The sequence below is a fragment of the Diuraphis noxia genome, unplaced genomic scaffold, assembly GCF_037042655.1.
Source record: "Diuraphis noxia isolate RWA-SAM2 unplaced genomic scaffold, SU_Dnox_SAM2 contig0002, whole genome shotgun sequence".
Classification (NCBI taxonomy): domain Eukaryota; kingdom Metazoa; phylum Arthropoda; class Insecta; order Hemiptera; family Aphididae; genus Diuraphis; species Diuraphis noxia.
Genome location: NW_028301712.1, coordinates 6,366,088 through 6,393,530, shown reverse-complemented (window position 1 = coordinate 6,393,530; position 27,443 = coordinate 6,366,088). Strand labels below are relative to the sequence as shown.

Below are 27,443 nucleotides of genomic sequence, written 5' to 3'. Positions count from 1 at the left end.
ACTAATGAGCTTTTATTATATTATAATGACCTAATGTAGATAAATATTATTATATTACATATAATACTTTTAATTCGCTACAATACAACCCCATTGAACTAATTATATCGATATACGTTTCTATTTTAATATTCCTAGGCAGAATATTTGTTTGAGAATATAGGATCCAAGTTATGTCTCTAAGACATAACATTAATTAGTCCAATTAAAAATTTTTGTTTTTGTTTCGTTTTTTTTTTTTTAAATTTATTTTAAGTTAAAATTTTTATGTTTTGTTAGTCAATACAATCATAACACTTGACATAAGTTTTATAAGAATTTACAGTTTAGACGAGCTGTTGAGTAAAGTGTCACATACTTTGTGTACCACGTAAAACGTTGGTGCACTGCTCTACGAATCTAAATATTAAACACTGAACCATACAAACGATTACCGAGAAAAAGTCTGATAACTGACTAAATTGCCACTATGTGTAACTCACATGATGTATTCGGGCCACTATAAATTGCACCAGAACTTTTATCTCGGATGTTCGTGTTCAAATATTGTTGATGCATGCCTTACGGCGCCTTTTCGTAATCAGACGAGGTCACAATATAATTTATATTCGTATTAAATAGTAGGAAAGAAAAATAAAATAACGCTGTGCATTCGTTATAATTAATCTGATTTTTTTTTATTATTATTATTTTTATTCGTGTCGCACACACGTATACCGAGAATTCATATTATATATATATTTATATTTATATAATATAATATATATTATTATACGATATAAAAGCACACAATAAACATTAAAATTGGTTATATATTTTATCTACACAGGCGAGGGCTTATAGATTATAATGAGTTTAGTTTTTCACGTTTCGGATAACAATGAGACATATAATTTAATATCACTATTTGATAGAGAACTTAAGAATGTACAACAGTGTGTTTTGCCGAGTGTGTGATGATGAAGACCATAATATTGTAGCAAACGATTATTATGGATAATGAGTATCGAAGGAGACGAGAAAGAGAAAAACGGAAGCGCGTATAATAATAATAATGATAAATATATATTTATATATAATATGTAAATATGATGACTCATTCGGTTCGCTGTCGTTCGTAATTCCGTCGCATTTTGTTTTTTTTTTTGTTTTCTTTAAGTTATTCATCCCATCAGACTTCGTCGGTGGAAATGAACTGGAAATCTTTGTACCGGTACCCCTCGCAAGACGCCTCCGATGACTTGCACGCGTGACACTTGCATGATGTGGCCTGCGGGAAAATGTAAAGTTCGGTGCCCGGCTGAACGCCTTCGTCACAGTCCTTCAACACGAACTCGGTGAGCACTTGGCCGGCGTGAATGCACACCGGATGGTGCGATCTCTTGTATGGGAACCGCCAGTCGGACACCTGTGGAATAAAAAAAAACATAGGGAAATCGGTCACCACATTGCGGTATTGGGTATACCAACATATCAACATAATATAAAACGGAATGTCCGTATTTTATTTTGGTCTGTTTAAAAATTTTGAGCTTTTTTTAAAAACCTCGTAGTTAGAGGTAACAATAATATTGTATTTAGATATTTTTTACCAATAGTGTTTATTTCGTATTCTTGTTTGAACAGAGAATGTTTTAGTTTTAAAAATGTTTTTTAAATCTGTGACGACATGTCCTACGAAGTAAAAGGACTTCCCAAAAAGTTACTCGAAACACCCTTGAACTTATAGTAGACACTTTGATAAGAAACCAAATATGGCATTCCGACTTGAAGGATTAGGGAGACATTTTATTGATTTTTTTTTCTGTTTTTCAAGCTTTTCGGAGAACACTATAAATATAACCATCTCACTCATTTTTATGCAAAAGGTTTCAAAAAATTGTCCTTATTTTTACTGAATATCATTGAATGCGATGATTAATCATTGCTCTCAAATGTCATATCAAAACATACCTACACCTATGTGAGTGTATATATATATATACTAGATTACTTAGGTGCTAAAATATAAGAAATGAAAAAAAATTATAACTGTCATAGATTGAAAAAAAAAATTGTAATAAATCGGTTGTATCGTTTCTCACACTACTCCTTCACATCAAATGGACGTGATATATGGTATCCAATAGTAACGGCTAACTAATAACTGTTTATTTTTTTATCAAGTCGCTCAGTTCTCTATATAACAAACTCTTTGGAAATAATAATATATATAATACATAATGTGTATCACCTTTAAAGTATTACATATATTGTGGTATACTAAAAAATGTTGGATATTTCATCTATTTTTTTTATAAAAAAAAATGGTATTCATATAAATGAAAAGTACATTATGAAAATCATAACTACATTGTATCTGATTTTATAAAGATTGAATATAATATAACTCAAAGAGTAATACTGACATAATATGCATTATTATTACTTTGTGTGCATTGCTAGGTACGTCTATTTATTGAAAATATAGAAAAGTTCTATAGGAATTTATAGAATTCATTATCATTATGTATATAATATTACAAACTATAAATCAGTAAGGAGAGGAGTAAATACCAGAAGTCAATGTCTATGTTCTGCTTTCAACATTATAACTCATGTAGTCATGTGTTTGCATTTTTTGTTCGTTTCTCCGCTGATTTGCTTCTAATGTATACTATAGATTTATTATTTTAATAATTTAAGTGTTATAGGGTTAGTATAGGTATTGTAATAATTTTGAAAAATTGATAATTTTGTTTGCTTTCATTTAAACGGACTGGTGGAATGGAATTTTTCTTCTCAGTATAGACATATTAAGAATATACTGATTAATAATTTATCAAAACAAACATTATTATTAAGTCCTTTGACTATCAAGTGAAACCATAACGCTTTGTTAATTTAGTTTATACACCAATAACTATAAGAGTATTAGTTACATACTCATAATTCATAAACCATCAAAACAAAATGGGTAAATAATAAGAAAAAAATTAAAAATTAACAAAATATATTCAGAAAATTGAAAAAATGTTTTGACTAAGACATTTGAGCAGTGAAAATTATTTATGTCTGGCGCCGTTCTTGTAAATTACAGTTCGTATTATATTACGAAGTCACTATAGTCGCCCACTGCGCAAAGTGTAATCTATTATGCTTAATATAACCGATGTGGTATTACTATGAGGCGTTTGGTAAAAAAGTGTTTTTGCAAAGAAGAACGTCGAGAAAGAAAGAGTTTACTGCAATATTGTTTTTATTATTATAATTGTGTGCTCTTTGAAAAACTTGAATTTGTGCAGAGCAACGTTCAGTTGAACAACTAAAATTAAACACAAAGTTATAATTTCTACTAGTCCAAAATTGTTTTATTTTTTTTATTTTTATTAAAAGTCTGTGTGTTTGATTAAGTGCAGTTTAAAATATTACACGATATCACAATAAATTATGTTGTGTAAAGAAAAGAACATAAAATATACTTAATCAAGTGTTTCCATTAATAACAAAAATAAATTTAAAATTTAAACATTTTTATACAAATGGGGAGATTTTAATGTAGTCATTATAGTCATTGTTGCATTCCTGCGAGATAAGATAAATTACTAAGCTAATATATCCATATGATATTCTGTGGGTTTTTATTGAAAAATATGAATAAGAATAAAAACGGGTGTTGAAGGACGTGAAATTGTCCGAGTTCCAGTAGCTCAAGATAACTGACAAGATATAGATCCGTTTAGAAGTTTGAAAGTGAAGTAAATGTCAATAAGCCTACTTCTAGTATCCAAACAGACTATTTCAAGACTATCTCGAGTTATATTTAGGGATGTAGATAATGAAGGATAAAGGTCACTACTATTTCGCTTTCGCTTGTAGCCAATAAACCGAAAAAATCGTCTTTGAACACGCTCAAGCGATTAAATTAAGCGTATATTTATTTTCGATGGGTCACATAACGTTGAACAATACTCAATTTTTGGCTTGGAAATTAAGACATACAATAATGTAAAATAACAGTAACTTATCCGAATGAATATTTAATGTAGATCAGTAGTTCTGTCTGAATCTAAATGCCAGTATATAATATTACATACACACGGATTATTTAATATACCTATACCTACTAATATTATATTTTCACTAATTATTCAATATAAACCAAGTAAAATATCAAAGATATCTAATAAACCGTGTATTTATACACTAAAAGTAGTAGATCATTTGAAAAAAAATATAAATTTTTGAATTATGTAGTGATTTCACAGTATTATTTATTTGGTATGGCCTAATGTTGTTATATAAGTCAATAGTTATCTACGATTATTTTCGAATTATAAGGTTTGATTTAGGATAAACCGTATAAAATTATGTTTGATGGGACTGAATCACAATCGGCCTAGTAGGACTGAATCACTGAATCTTACGCTCACACGGAAAATATAAGTCCGTACTTAGTAGCTATACCTACTATATGATCATTTAAAATGTATATAAACTTTCAAATGTTTAACTTCTAAATTGGGCAGAAGAAGATTTCTTGATCATAGAAGTAGTATAGCTGTGTAGGTTGTTCAAACACAGACTGCTAAATGATAATTCTGAATATTCACGAACTAGAAAACACGCTACAAGATCGTGTGTCTATGAAGTAAAATCAAATACAATTTTTAGGGATTTTAAACGAAGATTCAGTTCAGTCACCAGCGTAATATTTTATCTTAAGCTCTATCTGGCAACAAAAAAAGTAGAAGATTGAATTTTTTTTATCGTCGTTGGCAAAAAAGGATAATTGAAAAATGAGAATACTGAAAATATGGTGTGCAATAATAACGATTATAGTTCAATCAATCAAGAGTTATGTCAAAAACTATCAATTATTTATATGTTCAGATTTGTATAACCGCTTTACGTCATCATATTTTGCATATTCACAAGTTTGAACTATCTATAAATCAATGCGTTTTTAAAATTATTTTTATCACACCAATTTGCTTACACGTGTTTCATATTACATCAATGAGTTATGGAAGCTATTTCATCGTTTTTGACTTGTTTGATTTGAATACATTTAATATTATTATATATTACATTTTTATGAGCAAACATCAAGTTTCTGCTGTCAAATATTTTAAATTGACAGAAATTGTATAGGTAAAAACTATTGAAAATGAATTATTTTCTAGAATGTTGATAAATTAATATGTGTCGAATTACGTAATAATAAAACTTTACTCAGTGATTCTATTAGAATATTAAAAAAAAAGATTGGTAGATATAATATTATTATCGTGACGTGTGTATACATCATATACCAGCAGAGTGTTACGAACATATCCCACGAAACAATTTTATACGATTGTGGTCAATTTTTTTAGGGTGTAAATATTATATTTCTATATTTTACCGTAATAACACGAAATAAGTAATATGTTAATTTTAATTCAGTATGCGATAAATTAACGTTGTTCAATAGGTATATTTAACTGAATATTTTAAAAATCAGCTTTTGTTACAACAGTACGGTCTCGATAATCCGAACACAGGCTAATCCAAACGGGCTTGAGAATTACCTTATCGCCATAATATGTATGTATTTATAAAAAAATATTTTCGGGTAATAAGATTTTTCGATTATATGGGACAAGGCATACCAAACCATAATAAGAACCAGCGTACAGACAAAAAAAAAATAATAAATCGATATTTTAAATAGTAAAGTTCATAATTATACTCATAATATTATATTAAAATTTTTATATATTCATTGTCTTTTTAAATTACAAGTTTTTACACGATTAATACAAATAAAAATAAAATTTCATGATTCAAATTACAATAAAATTGATTTTTTTTTCAAGCCATAGATAATCTGAACAAATCGCTAATCCGAACAACCCCTTTACCCAATCTCGTTCGGATTATCGAGACCCTACTGTATATATTACCTCAGTTATTCTAATTGTTGTTCTTTGAAACAGATTGAATAAAAAATCAAAAAGTCAACACTTAAGTGATAAAACACTTCATTCTGTATTGTCGAAAGTACCTAATAGGGAAACTGAGAAGATAATATTTATTATATGCGTATAGTACCTACTTATTACCTATTGAAAGTTTTCGGTTACATTAATGTCAATCTATATTGTAAAACAACTTCAATTTCTATTTTACAATAGGAAAAAAAACATCACACATATGATGTCGGTTTTGATTTTTTTTTTGCGTGTGGATGACTTCAATGTCTTCCATCGTGAATACAGTTTTCATGCATCATACGTTATAATTTTAACATTACAAAAAAAAAACCCTTTTATGTTTAATACAGTAGGTATACCTCGTTTGAGTCACATCTTCCCCAGCAAGACATCACGTTGATCTCATCAGAACACGTCCTCCCGTTCACGTCGGTGTTGGACACTCGGAATGTAGACAGTTGTCGGTTACAGTCTAAGATATTGAAACCCGCCACCGAAGACCATACGATCATCGTTGATACGGCACAAAACACCGCCGTGCAAACCATTGGTATATGCTAAAACAATAAATAGAAGGAAAAAATGTATTTTTTTTTTTTACTTATTCATTGAATTTTACTCAGTATAGTAGCAGTCTCAAAAACAACGGCTACGCTACTGGAGGGAGGGGGGAGGGCGCTGAAAAGTTTACCAAATATTATTCAGATCGTTCGATTTGAGTTTTTTTTTTATAGCGGGCATTTTCTATCGAAGTATTGATTTCCATATAACATAATATCAATAGGTAAAATACTTTTTGTTCAAATCATATTAATCTTTGTATTTTATAAGTTATCTTTGTTTCATCTAGTTGGTACCCTCATAAGTTTTCAATACTCTTTCTCGATCTAAATATTTTGTTTTACTTTACAGCTCCCATCGTATTGATCATCAGTCATCGCCGTGTTCTTATTATCTTCTTTTTAAATTTAATTAATTTCAAAACGACCCTTATAGATCGCTCTAAACATAGATTATTAGTTATTAGTATTTTTACTATACTGGTGAAAATTAAATACAATATGAAATTTACTAACAATGCATTCAATAATAATATTATATTTCCAGGGGTTGTAAGGTTATAAAACATGTTGCAAACATATTGTATTCAGGATATAAATTGATAAAACACAATCAAAAAGTTTATATTATATAATAAAGGTAACTACTAATACTTGTGATAAGAATACAATTATTTCTCGATTATTTAAAATTTGTGTTGTATCTTCTACTGTTTAATTTAATTCGAGATAGTTGAACACTTTATTCAAATATTGAAATAATAATCTTGATATTTCATTAATTATACATAACCGTGTCAAAACTGTATTATCGCCTTTTGTAACTTACAATAATTGTAAATAAATGGAATTTAAAATTATTTCTTGATTTTTTATATGTATACTGTTGTATTAATCATAAATTCATAACTTATAAATACAAAAGAATGTACCTATTTATTTTCTGGAGTCAAAGGCATCGGAAAAATATTATCATATTATTTTATTCTACACAAAGTTAACACTTTCTAGATACTTTTTCACAAGACCAATACTAATATATTTAAAACTTAAGCACGTATTTCCATTTTTGATATGATAAAACACGCATTCTTTCAGAATACTTTATCTCACCTTGAATAAATTTGTAAACTACAACGACACTACAGATGCTATAAAAATATGCATATTTGATTAATATTATTTACTATGCTCAAAGAAAAGTGGTTATATTTACTAATTTCCATAGACCACGATTTTTTTTTTTATGTATCCATGCATTATAAAATAATATGTTAAAATTATTTTTTTAATTCAAAATATGATAAGAAAATCCATTGTATTAAATACTTTTTTCGATATTCATTCATAATTATTATATTTTCAAAACAAACGAGTTACCTATTGTATTTATTCTATATAAAATTAAGAAAGTGAAAATCTTTTAAAACTCATATACAATTTCTCAGGAAAATATTTAAAAAAAACACATATAGATATTTACACTTATTATTTTATATCATTATTCAAAGAAAATGATTGTCATTTGATATTTAAATTATGGTAAAAATCGATTTTCAAAAGTAACAATATATTTAGCACAAGCTTTTTGACATACTTACAATGTATACTCTAATTTCAATTATAATATATACATTTATTATTAAGTCATTTAAAATAATTTACTGATACAATAAAAAAAATAAAAATATTAAAAAACACGCAGAAGAATAAATCATTATGAATTATTTTCTTGAATCTCAACATATTATTAATAATCGTTTATACAGATATATGTGAATAGTATTATGAATGTTTTTGTACATATTATTTTGTATTGTAATAATATATCATTACTTAGAATCATAATAAAATGTGAATACAGCTGCACAGATAAAAGTTGAAAAATAAAATATCTTTAATCATTAGAATACTTTTAGATTAAAGAAAATAAATAGAATATTATTTATACAATTGTATAAACATTAAATAAATTACTATTAATTAACTCACACTTGGATTCTGGACAGTAAATAATCATAATCTTTGCAGCTGTATAAACATAAATTATTTAGTACATATTATAACAATTTACTTATAATGTCACGGAAATGAGTAAGGCGGCAACTCGCTAAGTCGAGTACAAAGTCGGCCATCAATATCTATAAAAGCAAACACGACAATCAACACCGCGCTCAGTCATCCAGTAGCTCACCCAATGTCATATTTTTAATAATTTGTAAATTGTATATGTGTCGATTTTTATAAGTAGAAATAAATTCAATTTGCTGTAATTATTTTTACCGACTTGTTCAATCACAACATTTTGATATACCTCCCACTATTCTCGTCAGTCGACTTCAACAGTACATTGAATTATACAAGATACAGTTTTCTGCCAGTGGGTTCTTCGGAAGGTAAATACAAATTATACATAACAAATATTCTAATACATTTATTTATTTGGAAAGAAAAAAACTCTCGTACCTATCCCCCGTAATATGTTTTATCAAGTGATGAGCTAAAATTATATAATAATAATTTAACATTTAACATTTAAAATACCTTTCCATACTATCATTTTTTTACTTCATATTTTTAACTCATTACAGTATTAACTTTAAATATAACCAGATTCGAATTACAATATAAATATCACTGTTTTGAACAAATACTATACACTATGTATTATTTTGACATTATTAATTTATTCTGGATAATCATTATACAAAGAACAGTTGTATTAATCAGTAAAAATATATATATATATATGACAGATAACGACCGTATGAACAAAAAACTTTAACTTAAGTTTTTTATAATACTGTCACGACTTCTTCATTTATGTTTGACGAAAAATTAACAAAGTTATTGGTTGGTTTGTTGTACTTTCTTATTAACATCAATAGTTTTTTAAATTCTATTGTTCACGTTTATTTTGAGTTCATTATAGTATTAACTTCATGATATTGTTATTTGAGATAAAGTTTTATAGGAATTTGTTGTAATAACTTTTCGGCAGAGAACTCACGAAAATAAGCAAATAATCACCGTTATTTTGAAAAGAAAGTATATTAAGGAGGTCGTTATCTGGTATAAAATAACAATATCGCGAACAATGTCGATGAATGGAACAATAATTTAAAATAATAGGTCCACTATCGCGTTTAAAGAGTATCTAATCAATATATTGCGGAAAGGATGGACCGAAGCGCACAACCATCACGTCATATTGCAAGAAAAAATACATCGACAGCGTATCTATATCGCAAAATCTGTTAATTATTGTACAACATTGTAATGAGTATCACAATATGAACGTATACGCTTTGTGTTTTTGATGTAATTAGTATATAGTTACATCCATCGCATAAATATTATGTTGACCGGTAAATGGACGTTAAATCGCATTATTGAGACGACTCATCGTCTCCAGCCGGGGGACGGTGTGCAGAGTACCTATAATGATTAAGGTTTTCCGGTTATTTCCGGTCTGACCGTATAATATAATATCCAATTGTAATATAATTACGAATTTAATGTATTAAAATAGATACGGCGGTGTATAATATTTATAACGACAGGCGTCCGGAAGTCTGCGGCAAAGGCGAACCCCAAGATCGGATACGGTCGGGACGTATAGATATTTAAGACGATGTTTAGTTTAGCGTAATATTTGACGGCGGCGGTGGAGTAAAACTTTATGAGGAAATATAGCGAATGTATATATATATATAAAATATATGTATAAACAATATGAAAGAATATACGTCGACGACAATTGTCCAGTTTCTCACGAGGCCTCCATTTATGTGTGTGTGTGTGTGTACAATATATATATATATATCATAGTCGTCAAGTTTACAGGAGCACAGTGGTCAAAAGCTGTGTTCGTTTGAAGGGGGGAGGTAGGATACGGGGCAAAATTAAACAAACATCACAAGCGCACACCCATTAAATATAATATACATATGCTATACAGGGAGAATTTTTCTTTCGAAAAACGGTAATTTTCTCGATAACTTTTTCAAAATAATTTTTATTTAAGTCAACAACATTTTTTTTATTCTTTTTTTACATTTTTAAATGATAAAATCCATTTTAGTTAAAGTTAAAACTAAAGAATTTTCGTGGATACAAATTGAATTTCTAATCTGTAGTAGATAGTAAGTTAATAGTTTGTATTAAACAATCGAACACGAAGATGAGTTTAATTATAAATAATTAAGCTATGGTATTCTATTATTTTCTCGTTAGTTTACGTTATTCCAATAAAAAAAAAAAATAAATCGGATGAGGTCGTTTCTGGAAGAAAAAATAAAGTACATAATGCTGTAAAGCTGTATGAGTGAATTGGAATTTTCTTATTGTTAAAATTATCATGCACAGAGCATAATATAATGAGAATTTAATACTTTAAAAATACGATAGTATATTATATTAATAACGTTTGTAGATGACAACACGATTGTCTGTTGATTATTTTCAGTCAAGTTTTTTGTATTTTGGTCTTTAAGTTAATAAAATTATGATCTATTTGGTACAATACATATTCGTACAGTTATTTTTAACGATATACTAATTATAATACGTATAATATACTTATAACAGTGATACGTTTTCTAATGAAATAACCACTCTGTATGTATAAATAATAGTTTTTGTTGTATAGTGTTTTTGATCCAATCTCGTCACTTCTTCCCTCTTTCTCACCCTATCTCTCTATATGTGTGTGTACGCATTTAAGTGGTATCTCATCGATACCAGGCCGATAAAGACTAAAAACAAATACCAGCGATAGTGTAGGTATTATCCACGCGGCGGTGTCGGCGTTGTCGTGTACCGCCTATTCCTGTACAACTTCCGCGAGTATTCGTTACATTAATATGTCCGTCCAGAAAACGGCAAAGTATTTTATGACGTAAAAGATGCCCAACGAAAGATTAATATCCTTCGGTCGAGTAAAATACATTTATTTTCGTAGAGTTATGTCCTTTTTTTATTTAACGAATCAAATTGGCGCCGAGGAAACCACATGCGGTATGGGTATTTTTTCCTTGCCCAGCATTTATATACCTATTATATTTTATATTGTATCCTACATAACGTATATAATGACGGGAAGAGAGCTCGACGACCGGAAATGCTGGCCATCGGTCATGATCCTTTGCTTGATTCTACTTTTCAGAGTGAGTACCCATATCAACGATATATTATATCGCTTTGAAATATTCAGAACTCGACTACGATACACGATTTTCCTATACTCAAACCATCGACAACATCCAGAACTTGAATTTCGGGGGAGGGGGTAAAAACTAAAAATCAAAATACTGACTAAATATTATGTACATTAAAAATTCAATGCATCTATTTGTAAACTCAATATCATAGTACCTAGATATTTGTAACATTAGAATTTGTATCGCTGTTTAACGTTTATTATATAATTTTGTTTCCTGAATAGCATATTTTTTTACAGAAATATCAAGTCTGGTTGTGGAGGGGAGGGTATGCCTGCGACTGACTCGATCAACACATCACCGTGAGATTGGAAATGAAATATATGGCCGATTACAAAAACAAACAACTCTAGTTCGTCATAACTCGTTGACGTACTGAGAAAAATAACAATCTGTGCTATCCGACCGAAAGTATATCATATGTCATTACTTTCTTGCTATGCACAATGCATTGAAGATATTCATATACTATACAGCATGATTGTTTTATCGTCTAACAGACAATATATTAGGAAATACGTTGAATTTTTAGATTTTTTTTCGCTTAAAGATATTAAGAAGTACCTACAGATTAAAATATTATTTTTATAACTATTGGTATTTGTTTTAAACATTTAGAAAAATTAAATACCTTATAAAACTATTGATGGACTCCTCTCAAAAACTTATGTGACGTTGTGAATTTCAATATGTTTGTTCTATATCAATAATAAAAAATAATATACTATTTATAGTTGATTATAAATGCTAAAAATTAAAAAATAACAAAAGTATGATCTTAAACTAAAGACTTAAACAATACGAATGTATAAACTTTGCTATTAAAACTGCCACCATGCTTGAGTTTTATGAGTTGCCTAACGTATTGTTATAACTCTTAAGAAAAAAAAAACAATCGACGAAATCGATTACGCATCACTGCAAATATACATTACAGTGTTTGTGGGTGATGGTCAGCGTCTATAACTCACGCATTACTACCACAGTTGGTAGCGACGTACCTACACCTATTACAAGTCCAAAAATAAATATAACATGAAAACTTAATACATTTTCCTCGGAAAAAACCATTCGCATGAATGTTATGCATACAATAATATAAACGAGTGCCAACGTGCGTATCTGTACGTAACTTATGTTTTCCATAACACACAACGACAGAGATGTTTTGTCCTCTGCTCACACGACTTATGCATATTTTATTATCATATGACTGCGACGCATTTCCACGCCGTAGTTTATGTTCGTTGGCGTTTCTTTTTGACGACGGCAGAACTCTGCGAGGTTAATAGGTGAAATAGAAAATATGATAGCCGATAGGTATTTATTAGAACAAGAGGAGTATTGTGTTACACTCGAAACCGATCCTCGGCGAACGGTGCGTACGGTAGAAGACGTAATCATTTTTTGTAGAATCATCGCGTTTTTCAGTACTTCGAACACTCTGGTGATATTAACGTTATATATAGGTGTATTGATGAAAAGCTGAGAACAGTTTTGCATAACCTCATGTTATAATGTACATTCTGCATGCTTTCCCTTGAAAAGATAACATTTCACGATTCAGCCATACATTTGTCTCCATAAAACCGTTTGTATAGAAACCCGAGTTTTAAATGAATATATTTAATATTCGGAATGGCAACAGCATCGTGTTATATAATAATATTAGATGAGAAGTGTCTGAAAATAAAAAAATAAATCCTTGGTATCGACAAAAAGTGCCTATGACTATTCGTGATGACGATTAAATTCGTTAGATTTACACACTTCATTTAATCATATAGGTAAAATGTCAATTTTTAACATTAATATATATATTACGTATAAAATATTATGCTATGTGTAGGTGTAGCTAATCGACGTGTGGTTGACTAAGTTGGCCTCACTTCCTACTTTATAGTATACACATTACACACACTTATAAAAATAAACTTTCGTTGATGTACCTAGGTAAAATATTATGGTAATATTGTCGAACGGTCGTATTTAAATTTAAAATTGTTGAAATGCGGTTAAATAAATGTAAAAAAAAAACAAATTACATTTTAGACGCTCGTGAACTATTGAAAAGCAATTGGTTTATAAAAATAAACATTTTGAACCGTGAAATTAGCAACTTAATTAATATGAGTATCATAATTTATGAAATTTATAATGGATACTCGAAGGTTTAAAATTCTCATTGTAAATTCATGTTTTTTATTTTTTAAATAAACTATAGTATGAAACGGAATCAAATCATTGTAAAAATTGAAAACTATTTAGTCTATGAAATACATTATTATTTATTGTTAGAAAAAAACTTTTTTATTTTATAATATTAATTTATTGTAATATTATTGATAATGCATCTAATCAATAGATTCTTTATTGTTGTTTGATTAATGGATGATAGATGTAGGTACATATTAAATCAAATGAGCTAAACGTTTATTTTACCAAAGTATTCATTTTATAGTATAACACACAGCATAAGCCTTGAACTAAAATTTTTCAATTTTTTCTGGCACTTTTACCACTATCATGTATGACGTGTTTTTATTTAATGAATTTTAATTATTAAATAATTGATAACACGGCACTCAAGGTAGGCTATTTCGCTACACCACTGTCGAGGTTTGGCTTTTCCAGTGTCATATCTTAAAGATTATTTTGTTGTTTTAATAGATTTCAGGGATACAATATTACGATGCTTTTAAATTTGACTCTGATGCCAAACTATTAAAGCAACTTAAACCGATATACGTAAGAACAAACAAAACATATTATAAGATTCTGAGCGATTTTGGTATAAGCTCATAAGTTAATAGGAATAATATATGATATTAATCTAAAATAATATTTATATAATTTATGCAGTTTTCCCAAAAAATAACCTCCGGTAACGATAATGTAAATAAACTATAAAATATCATTTAGCATTGTGTTAAAAACATTGTTTCTGCTGAGAATAATTTTTTCGTAGGTATACGATTTATCGTTGAATTAAAATTAAACACATTAATTAAAAGTGAGTTTCTACTCAATTACAGTAAACACTCTCAACATAGTATGTAATTGTAAATAATACACTGTATTGTTCTTTGGATGTGAGACAGCATATACAATATGTTAAATATTATTTGTCTTTGGAAAATAATCGCTCTGACCGTAAGCTTCCTGTTCAGAATTTATACAAATAAAAATAAATTTTGGTAAGCAAATTAATGTAATTAAAAAAAAAACCAAATGGTGCACGTATCCACTTAAGATCGTAATAAAATCAAACGTTTATTTCATGTACTTACGTTTAATTCGAAACGTATTCCGCTAAACTACTCCGTTACCAATCGGATTTAAATGATGATAATATTGTTGTGTTAACTAAAAATATGTAAAATATTATAGACACCATAGGTACATAACACTAAAACCGATTATTTTTTCAACGTGTTAGTTTTAAATATAACGAAAACAACACGATTCTGATAAAATACTATTTGAAGATCATGTCAATTTTTAACAAAAAAGTTTTCAAAATTTTCCTTGTAAGTTAGATTAGTCTAATAGTATTGTCTAATCTGTAATGTAAATAAAATCTTTTTTGGGTATTAAAATATATAATCGTATTGATCTAATGGTTCTTCTGAGATATTATCGTTGATTTCAAACAATCTTTTACCGTCTATGGCCATTTATTTTTTTTTTTAATTTTTTTTTTACTAGATTTTAATGTTGAAAATACCAAGTTTTATTATACGCCCGCAACGCATACAAGCAATGCTCAAGTATTACCTATGTGACTTATTAAATTCTCTTGTCGTTAAATTTATCATGTAATAAGCAGTTTTAAGTGCCCATAATTTATATTAATTTTTCAGAGTAGTGTTAAAAGCTTATACCATATAAATTATAATCATTATTATAAGTACTGTATAGATGCTCTAAAATGGATAAATGAGTAAATATTTAACTATCAAAATAGTTAATAACATGAATTATTTTATTCATTAATAATATATTATGAAATAAACATGACCAATAATCATCTATCAAGTAATAATATAATGTTATTGTTGTTGTTTGGGAGTAGAGTACAAATATTTTTAACCCGTGCTGAAAAATATCAAACCATTAACATATCAACATTTTCTTGGCACATAATACACTGTAATAAAGTAAGTGTAGCTAACACGCAGCACTTGCCTAATAGCACATTATTCATGAAGAACAACAAATATTGTAAATAAAAAATATAAAACTAAATCCTCTACTATATTAAGCTAAATACATCTTGAGAATTTGGAAATTATTTTAGTTAAAATCGTAGTCATAAGTTAAACATATCATAAATTAATGTGTATAGTATATTCATCGTTCTGATGAATACAAATCAAAAAAATAATATAATAACCATATTAAACTGCGATATTGAATAAAAATTATACAAAAAAAAAAAAAAAAAAAAATGTACAACAATTAAATATATTTTGTAACCATAGACATATAAAACAACTAGATAGCCGACTGTGAATTAAATTCCCATAAGAACTTTGAAGTCGGGCCGCCATATGCCAATAGGGCAATGTTTACATAATAACTCAATAAATAAGATACCTATATTGATAAGTGATAATAAATAATAATTTTATTCAAATAATGAAAAAACGAATTTCTTTTCATATTCTATAATCAAAATGTCAACTACAAATTAATTTACATAAAGTAGTAATAAGTACATAATATACTACAGTACAAATATTATTTATATTAATTTTGTTATCATTAATAAATATTCTTATCAATCATGCGATTTTGTAAACATTGCCCTGTTGGTATATTATGGCGGCTGACTTCAATATTATCCCGTAGTCGGCTATCTAGTTGTTTTATATGTCTGTGTTTGTAACTAATATTTATAAGATAAGTAATTATTTTTTATCATTCATTGATTGTTATTAAAAATATCACAAAAAAAAATAATAAATAATTTTAAGTTTAATTGTAACCTAGAAGTGATGACAATACATGCATTTAACTCGTGTTTTTTGGGTAAATCGTCAAACAGTATGATATAACATTATATCATAGTTAAGTTATTTAAGAGCGTTTATAAGCGGATAATTTCAAAAGCAAAAGAATCGATTATCCTACAAAATACATAATATCATAATATTACAATTTATACAGTTGTAGAGGGGGAACTCTTAATACACCAACAGGCAGCTGTATCTTTTATCAATAACACAATTTGAATATAATATTATTATGAACGACTTTACATTGAACTATCTACTATAACGATTTATATTGTTGTACTTTCCTTGTTGACCAATCATTATAAAAATAAATTAATTTGAAACACATAAAATTTCGTTTTGTCATGTCAATTAATGATTCATACACGTAAATATACCAAAAATATGATACTAATGGTACTCTAGTGTATTGAATTTAATGTTTAATTTTGGATGAAAAGCCTAAAAGCTAATGACATTATTGCGTGTGTACAAAAAAGAATTACAACGGAATTCAAATAAATACAGTGTGCCAGTTTTTCTTTGAATCAGCAAAAGAGTATGAAAATAATAAATCGAAGTTTCATTGTTTTTTTCTTTCTATTTTTGAATCAGATAAACATTCTATTTTCTGCCTAAAAATAATCATAATAAATTTTAATTTATGTTTACAGTTTAAAGGGTGACACATATTACTAATATTGTGTTATCAATATTATATTTATTTATATTCATAAATAGGCATTGAGACCTCGCGATAGACAAGAGTAAAATCATAAATAAAATTAACGTATGAATTAATTTAATACAAATATATATATTATACAATATACATATAGTACATGAATTAAAAAGTAGAAAAAAAAACGTAAATTTTACAAAATACTATTCTCGAGACATCAAAAAAATCACACACAGAATTTGCTAAAGATAAGGCTCCAGGGAAAAAAGTTTCAGCTGCTAAATTAGTTTTTTATACTGCGCTCAGTACGCTCATATGCGGAAAAAGCGGACCCAGTTCAAATATTGAAATATGTATTATGATAGTGGTTAATATTTAAAACATTGGGATACTATTTACACATTAATTAATATGCACTACAAAAACAAAGGCTGCAATAGTAACATTATTTTAGAGCGCTATAGTAGCGAGCATCTATATAGTTTTGTCAATGTTGCACTTATATTCTAATGCACCGAATTCACGTAGTATACTATAAAATTGCTAATCTCAAAGCATTCGAGTTTATCAAACGTATAATTGTGTTTGAAAAAAGAAAATTAAACTTTTGCAATCATATATGTATTTTTTATAATTTTACATGTACTATAATTAATAATTCTTCTTCAGTCAATTTTAATTATATTTTCATATATTTTTTTTTTTTACAATTAGTTTAGATCACGCATAATAAGACGTCCAACATAAATAAAATAATAAAAAGCCGGTAAGTGGACGTCGCTCTGCTGCGCAGTAGTTCCAAATTTTTTCAAAGCAAGTTTAATGCTTTAAATTTTTCCTATCGATATTGAGACTTAAGTAAAAAAAACACAAATGGTGTTCACCTGAGATTATTTTTCACCTTGTGTCTAAGTATTGTGAAATAACTATGGTCTATGCATACTTAATTTTACTCTTTTAAAGTTTATAATATCGTATACATTTGATATATTCCTTAATGACCAATATAACTGATATTTTAGACTAATATTCTAGAAATACAAATGTGCTATTAGGGATTCACTAAAATTTGAAAATGAATTTAAAAAAAAATTTTTATTTTTCATGTAATTAAAAGAAGTATTATGTTGGATTACTATCGATGGTTATCTATATGTGGTTTATGAGTTTGTGGTTGAAAATTGTAGTACCGTATAATTTAAGTTTAGGAATTGATTTCAGAACAAAGTTGCTATAAAAAATGTTGAAATAAATTTCCCTTTTGAAAATTTTCATCGGACGTGAACCATGATTACTAATTTGAAGAGGCCGTCGAAGATAATATTTCAGATACCACAGCATTTTCATTGCTAAAATGTGTAATTGGTAAACGTTGCGAGTTAAGTTAATCTTCTTCGATTTACAAAAAGGAAATTACAATTTACAAGTATGCTGACAGTACAAAATAAATAAAACTACTTTATTTTTATAAAACAAGCGAGTCGAGTTAATAGCTAGATGATAATATATTTATATTTTATTAGCATTTAAAAATATTATTTAATAAAAATATTAACAAAATCTAAAAAACGCATTAATTTGTTTAACATTCAACGCACGGATAGGGTTTGAGGTTCATATAATTATGTGATTTTTATGCATTTTCCGGAAATTGTTTTTTTTTTTTTTACATAAACTCAAACGATATCGTGCGCAAGCCTAATCTAATTGAAATGTGGATAATGACTTAGTATTTAAATTTTAAAATGGTTATATTTTTATTTATTTTTTTATTTTCATACATTACATAAATAGTTCATGTTTACTGTTTGTGCATTTATATGTGTATCCGTATCGGTAGTCTCCCAAAAGTGTCATCAAAAGTCGTCGTGTTATGAGTCTTAATAATATTAAAAACAAATACTTAAATATTTCATTCATTCAAAATTGTTTTCATTTTAAATTTAGATACTAAGAACTACTCGTACTTAAAAAATAAAATATATTTTCTCATCTGAAAATGTATAATATAAATTTACAAATCTTCTCACTACGATTATTTAAGTTGTATTAATGTTCTGTTGACCAAATGGAAAATAAAGAAATGAGTATGCACATATTTAATATTGTATTACCTTCTAAAGACCTTGCGTTGAGGAATAGTAATCTTAACTTTCGAGTATATTATAATATTACAATAATGTCATGATCATTTTCACAATTATACATTTATTGAATGAATTTTATCCATAAGGATAATTATTTTTTAGCCCATGTTCCCTTTATAATCATCTGAAGATCACAAATCGTGTATCATCGTGACAGCACAGAGAATAATTTATTGATCACAAGTATTTAATTGTTAATCCCTTGTTGACCAGCCAAAGAGTAACTACATATTTAATATTATCTATGCTGACCAATGTATATTTTAGAACTGTTAACTAGTAATTTTTTTTCAAAGGTAAGATTTAATATTATGACGTCCGTTTCAAGCATTTTAGTCAAAATGATATATTAGAATAAGGTCACTGTAAATTAATACACATTTTTCCACTACCGTTCACAATTAGACTCGATGAGTGATGGGATTAAGTTTGTTTAAACTACTTTAGTCGAGAACAATGCATGTGCATTCCATGGTTGTATTTTAATATAAACAATAAAGAGATTGTAATCTGGTGACCGAGAAATTGTATCCGCGCAATGTACACACTATAAGATCCCACGCACAACCATTTTGTTAAACAAAAAAAATGTCCAAAATGTTTTTCTTTTACGAATGGTTTTAACAATATTAGGGAATAAAAATATTCATCTTAATTCGGTCTAAAGTTGTCACAGTGTTCAAATTCCGTTAATATTTGATAGTATAGTTTTGTTATTCAACATAATCAGAATAAACAACTGCATATTATATTAATAAATAACATTTAAATTAAATATATTTTTAGTTGTTGATTTTTTTTCTTTTGTTTTAGTTTTTTGATGGCCTAGAATATATTATAATATTTAACATATATCGAATGCGTTACTATTTGTTGAAAAATAAAAAATAAACGTTTAAAGGAAATAATACACTTTGATGTATAGCGCGCGATAAGTCGTAATGTAACTTTTTGAAGTATATTCGCAAGAAAATGTTTATCAAAAGTAAAACACGTATAATATGTATTATGAATTTTCTGGTGGTTGAATGAAATATTTTTTAATTAATCATTATAATGCTATATTGAGTATTTCAAAAATAAGATCATGCATATTATTATATATTTATTTTACTAAATAAAACATTAAATATTTTACTAGATAGTGCACACTGCACGTGTATTGCTTAGTGCTTATGTTTCAATTTTGATAATCATTTTTTTAAGAAATTAAACGCTACATTTTTTTATTCATACTATTTATAAAAATCTTCATGTTTGAATATTATTTATATATCTAGTTAAAATTGCAGTTTACTATAAACACTATAAAGCGAAATGCTATAAAACACAACCATAAACATTTGGGAATATAGATAATTGAAAATTTAATATCGTTCCATTCAAATAATTGGGTAACTTCGGTGAAGTTTTAATGGTGTTTGTTAATAACTATAAAAACTATTGGGAGCCTATTATTTTAATACGAATAATCATCGTATAAAAATACAAGTCATGATACATTATCCGTTAGCCTTAACACTTAATTATCTCATAAACCTGAAAAGTAAAAATGATTTTATATTGACGCGTTATATCAGAAATATTCTTTTCATAATATATTGCTTTTTTTAGTTCTTTTAAGTTTACATGCAGTAAACAAAACTATATAAGCTCTTGATACATAAACTTCAATAGATGATTAATATATTCTACAGTAATCAAACCGTGTATTTGAATTCTGATTAAGTAATGAGTGAAATATTCAGTGTCATAATTGTATATTATATCGTACCCGACTAATTAAATTTTATTCTTTTATTTATTGACATTTAATTTTCAACAGGGTTTTGCCTAATACAATATAGTCTTTAGTTTTTGCACCATATATTACTCGTTTTCACTACTCCTCCAACATCGAAGAAGCACTCGGGGAAACCAACACCGATGCTATCTTCAACTTTTTTAATGCCATCAAAGTATCCAACCTATTATAAAAAATCTGCAAATACTACTGTTTTATTTATTTATTTATCATTACTATTTTATGTTATTTATCTACTTATTTTGTTTAATTACTATGTTACTATGTACATAAGACTGTATCAATATTTCTAAGCTTTTAATCTACCATTGTAAACCTTTTCAGGCTAATGACCTCCGATGTCGAAGCCTTATTCTAAATAAATAAAAAAAATTACTCGTTTTCATACCATTCCCAAGTGTATTCTAAACTATAACAATATTTGACTTTTATAATTAAACTGACAGCCCTGATAAGTGATAATAATACACGAAACCTACTCCAATGTCGGTACTCTAGTGCATTACGCAATTCTAATCATAATTCAGATCATGTAATGGATTAGCCGCCGTCAACCTATTAATTGATCTGTTAGATTTTACAACAGCGTGATTCTATTAAATAAAAACCAATAGACCGAAGAACCCTCAAGCTAAGTAGTAAAAGTGTGGAAAGAGAATGTCTAGAAAGTTATAGTGAGCAGATTTCAAATATTTTAATGTGATATTACAATTATAGTAATATTATTATGATCGATACGGATTTTTAAGTACTTATTTTGCCTATATAATACGCCGTGTAACATTTTATGGTTTATAATATTAACATAATTTTGAAAATCACATCCGGTATAATATGCTAAAAAAAACCCACAGTCGTTGTTAACTATTACATAAAATATAGGTAACACATTACTCACTGGACTTGAGACATTAATTCAAGAATTAAATTAATTTAATTACTATAGGTAGGTAACTAATTTTATTATACTATTTTACACGGATTTAAAAAAAAAAAATTATAAAATTATTTATCAATTTTTTTCCAAAAGAGTATTAGATCAAAATAATAATAATTATGTTTTGCATTTTGATATAAAATATTGGTAATTATGATTATAATCGTGGATTATTATTTATTTAAAAATCCTGTCATAAAGTATTTTTTTTCATCAATAATTATGATTTACCATATTTTTATTAACTTAATATATTATATTTTATTGGCCTCATAAATTAAAATAAATGTAGTGGAATTATTTTAATTAAAACAATTAATTAATTTAATACAAATTAATTAGTCTAGGTTTGAATAAAAAAACTTTGAAATCTATAATTTTTTTATTACCAAAATTATTGTAAAAACTAATAAAATCAGCAATATATTTTTTTAAATAATTTACTCAAAACAAAAGTTTATTTAAGTATACGAGATCTGGGATGTAGTATAAATTGACATTAATTACCATAGGGTTTACATATTTTTAAATTAACCTATTTTTATATTTTAATATAAATTTTTCGTTCTACGCACTTATTAAATTAAACCGTGACATAGTTGCATGTACACTGTAAAATAATATTGAACTTGTACCTATATAATTATAGACGTCATTAGTTTATTTTTAATCAGTACATTTATGAAACATAAAAAAACAGATGGTAAAATTTAATTTTTGACAAGATACTACCTATTATATTGAAAAATGCAATTGAAGTAAAGATGAGCGGTAAAATGTATAAGTTGGTGGTTACAAAATAAATTGATTGGTATTCTCGTAGTAAAAAATAATCAAAAAAACATTTATTTCGGAGTTTCAGTTTCTTAAAAATCTTTTCTTACTCAAATATTCTATACTATTGACATAATATTATAGATATATATTACAGATAATGATGAAAAAAAATTGTACAAACTAATAGTTGCCTATTTACATAATTTAAGTTGTATTTCCTACATGAAACTATATACGTATATAAAATATATACATAAGGTCAGATATCTGTTATATAAGACAGTACATACTAAATAGATTACATCGTATTTATTGAGTTGCTAAAGAATCCTTAGCGTGAAATATACATTTTTCATGTATACACGATCAGTTATGAATTATGTTATACAACATTTTAATCGTAGCAAATCGAACATAGCAATTAATTATGAATTAATATTATTGTCGAGTGATCCTGCAGAGCGATAGTAAGGTGGTCTATTAGGGACTATATACATTTCGGGTGATTTTGGTTTCGTTACAACTTAAGACTTTCTAAACGCAAACGAACGAATTGGACACCGAAAAACGTGCACTTATAGGTATAATATTAATATATTATATTATTAACTCAGCAGCTGGTGTGTTTTCGCTGACATCGTGACATGTCGTGCACCGAAACAATAAAATGCCAACACGGCTTCGTTACCGAATCGGAACTGCTGCAGCAGTTATTAAAAATATAATATTACAAGTGGTTAGCTGTTTAAAATAAGGTATATCGACGTAATAATGCATTAAACTTTATTATGTATACCGTTATACCTATGTGATGACGGCTCGTAATATATTATTGTGTATTATTGTGTTATACACCACGACTAGGTACTAAAACATTTATTTTTTACATTTAGTATTAAATTTTAAGATAATCTGAATGAAATTTGTATTATAATATTGTTACTTATCAGATATGTGAATTTAGGGTACAGTTGTATTAAATGTACTAACAAAACCAATGACGGTGTCGTATCATATCGTATAATACCATTACACATAGGCGCAAATAAAGGCAGCTGGAGGGCTTAGCCTCCTTTAGAACTGCTATAGCCCCCCCTCCCCAAATCTTACGATTTTACAACAATACATTGGAACTTGGCCGCGTGTAGTTTTTGCTGATTCGATCCCCCTTCTCCAAATTTCAAACACTATTTGCGCCTATGTTATTACATAATATATTATTACTGATTTATGTGTTTTGAAAAAAATACTGTAAAACCCAGATACCTACCGTATTATCCTCATATAGATCACTATTATAAAAATAAAAAAACAGTAACGAATGTACTAAAAATAGGTAAATAAATAATACGAATAGCAATATTATATAATAATATGATGTAATACATAATAGTTGTATAATAATATCTGTATTTCATTATATACGTCGATTAAAAATGAATTTAAATAACATGACCACATCGAATATAGTGTTTTGTATGAGAAAATATACGAATACGCGAGACCGGCTTATAGGGTCTATTATAAACGGTTTGCTTTAATCAGACTTACTATTTTAAGTGGTAGCGTCATCTTGCGCAACCCTTCACTCTGCAACAACAATCATATCGTTAATATTTTCTCATAAAATTAAATATTATATGTGCACTTAACAAAAATCAACTTATTATTGGGTTCGTAAACGGAGAATTATTTTTAGATGACCGTAATTGTAACCGTTTGATACGAATGAGAGCATAATATTAACTTTTGAATGCTATATTTTTTTCCATTGAGAAAACATTTAAAAAATTACGTTGTTCTTGCGATATTTTTTTAATAAAATTAATATAATGGTTCTACGAGTTCGTATTTTATCTAACATTATGTTTTATGCGTGAATCTATTCTTGCGATTGTTTTTGTAGTTGCGTCTAGTATAAACAATGACCTATTTATATTTGCACGTCTTAAAGTATTATATCATCAAACAGAAAATTTTATATTAAAAAAAAAAAAAATACTACATAATTAAATTATTATAATACTAAAGAATGCGTTTCGCTTTATGAACTCCCTAAATATTGTTCGAAATAGTACCTATATTAAATGTTATAAGGTTATAACGTATAACGTACATACTTTGTAAATGGTATTTTACTATGTTTATAATATTCTAACAATAGTAAAACAATAACGCACATTGTATACTATATTTGTAATAATTATTTTAAAAAAGGATTACGAAAGATTGAATTTCTTATAATGTTTTTCTTCTACACACTAATGTACTTATATTGCCTACATGTAACAATATGTTGCAAAAATAGTTACATTCATGGTGATAATATCGTGTATTTTATTTTTTCAAAATATTTTGTGAAAATTTTAACCATTATCGTCAGTATTTTTAACTATCCACCAACTTTGATAGATTTTTTTTAACATGAGTTATTGCTTAAATCGTTTTGCCTAGGAAAGAAACAATACTTCTAATAGTATAGTAAAATACATTATATTTATATTATATAAGTATATAACTCAGATTGCATTTGAGAAATGATGGTCTTTATGACATTTTTTTTTTAAATGTGACCGAAATTAAAATGTTTTTGTAATATATTTAACATCATCATATCTTCTAAATGCTAAATGAGAACCAAATAAATTAAGTCTTAGTATTTTTGTGTCTGTAAAAATAATAAAATAAATGTTAGTCAAATTGATAAATATTAATTGTTCGATATTATTAGACGTTTTATTGCGTTTTAAATTGAAAACAATAACTGTAGACTGGCTGACATATATTTAAGACATCGCGACTTAAGAAAACGTGTTTTCTCATGGGTCAATTTGTTTTTTGATATTTTTACTTTTGAGTATTATAATTGTAAAGTCATAAGTTACAGAAATGAAAAATATGGGCTTATATTGTTAACAATTAATCGTTTATTTCTATTTACTGTACACACATACCGATGATTTAGACTATTATTTTAACAAATCAGGAAAAATAAAGCTTAATGTTGTCATTGTCGGAAGAGGTAAGCTCATATAAACGCACCTATTTAATTGAGTATACATTATCTAAACGGTTTTCATCTCTAAAGACGCTGCTGTAACTGTATACCGTATAACGCTAAAATCACCATAATCAACTATATAACTAAATTACTATAACATTCAGCAGCTGAGAAAACAACCGCGTAAATGTGATTACCTTGTGTTTAAGACATTTATAAGTACCGACCGGCTGTACTGCAATGTACCCACGGTAATATCCTATATTTCGGTATTTAAAATTTCCACGGTAAATAATTAAAACACAGATCTTATTATGATATTATGCAGGCTAATTTCTATTGAAAAAACAATTATTTATTTTGACGATAAATCTGGCCAGTTGGCTGATGATTTGTTGGGATGACAATCGAAAGACATAACTATTTTTTTAAAGTATCAATATATTAATATGTATTTTGAATACTTTTTTTTAACATGTTCGGAATATGCGTATTCAAAATACTTTTAAAAATTATTTTACCCAAGTTTGCAAAAATGTTGAAAAATATCAAACCTCCGTCCAAAAAACATCTTCGGACGTAGATGTTCATTTTTAGCAGTGGCGTTTGTACGTCACTCAAACCGTCATTGATTTTTAGTAAAATAAAATAACTATAAATATAGTTAAAACTATATTAACAATTGACATACAAATGGAGATACTGTGTATAAAACAGAAAAAAACGAAGATTATAGTACAAATATTCGAATGTAGTTCACAATTTGTGAAAGTATTTAACATTTGGAGTGTAGCGATAAAATTTTTTTTTTGCAATAAAATATAGTTTAAAGTGCGTACACCCAAACATTTGTTCACCAATACACCACTGACAATTAGCATATGATAACAATGTCCCTAACGCTCTAATCTCGATCACATTCAAAAATCAAAAAGTTCTCACCCGTTAAATCTCATCGTAATAATATGAAGTATGTGAATGCAATAACAATAACAATGGGTAATACTTAAATAATAATATTTGTTCATCGACGTGTGCATATTATAGAATATAAATCCTACATTATATTATTATTATTATTATTGTACATACTGACCTGTGAATTATTATGATATTTTAACGGCAATAATATTATTATTATTATTATTATTATTGATGTTGTTGTTATAAATCGCCGACGAAAAAATCGCTATATAGTCAAATGATCAATTTGCCATCTGACGGTGGCGGCGGAGAAGACGACGACCAAGACGAAGGAATTCGCGACGGCAATCGTAGACACTGTTGACGACGACGACGACGACGACCGCGCGAGAGATGATGGGCCGCGCGCGCCCGTGTCCCGCCGGCCGAAGG

At 27.5% G+C, this 27,443-nt stretch overlaps 1 protein-coding gene across 2 annotated transcripts; it reads right to left on the bottom strand.

The window, feature by feature from the left end:
• Nucleotides 1–792: 792 nt before the first annotated feature.
• Nucleotides 793–27,443, bottom strand: Gpb5 (Glycoprotein hormone beta 5). Of its 2 annotated transcripts, XM_015518068.2 has the most exons (4): nt 27,184–27,443; nt 24,638–24,676; nt 6,317–6,514; nt 793–1,408 (listed from the first exon to the last, which is right to left on the bottom strand). In XM_015518068.2, the coding sequence occupies exons 2-4, from the start codon at nt 24,656–24,658 to the stop codon at nt 1,172–1,174; spliced, it is 456 nt and encodes a 151-aa protein (XP_015373554.1). In that variant the 5' UTR covers nt 24,659–24,676; nt 27,184–27,443; the 3' UTR covers nt 793–1,171. The 2 variants fall into 2 exon arrangements, with proteins under 2 accessions (XP_015373554.1, XP_015373555.1); XM_015518069.2 differs by lacking the exon at nt 24,638–24,676.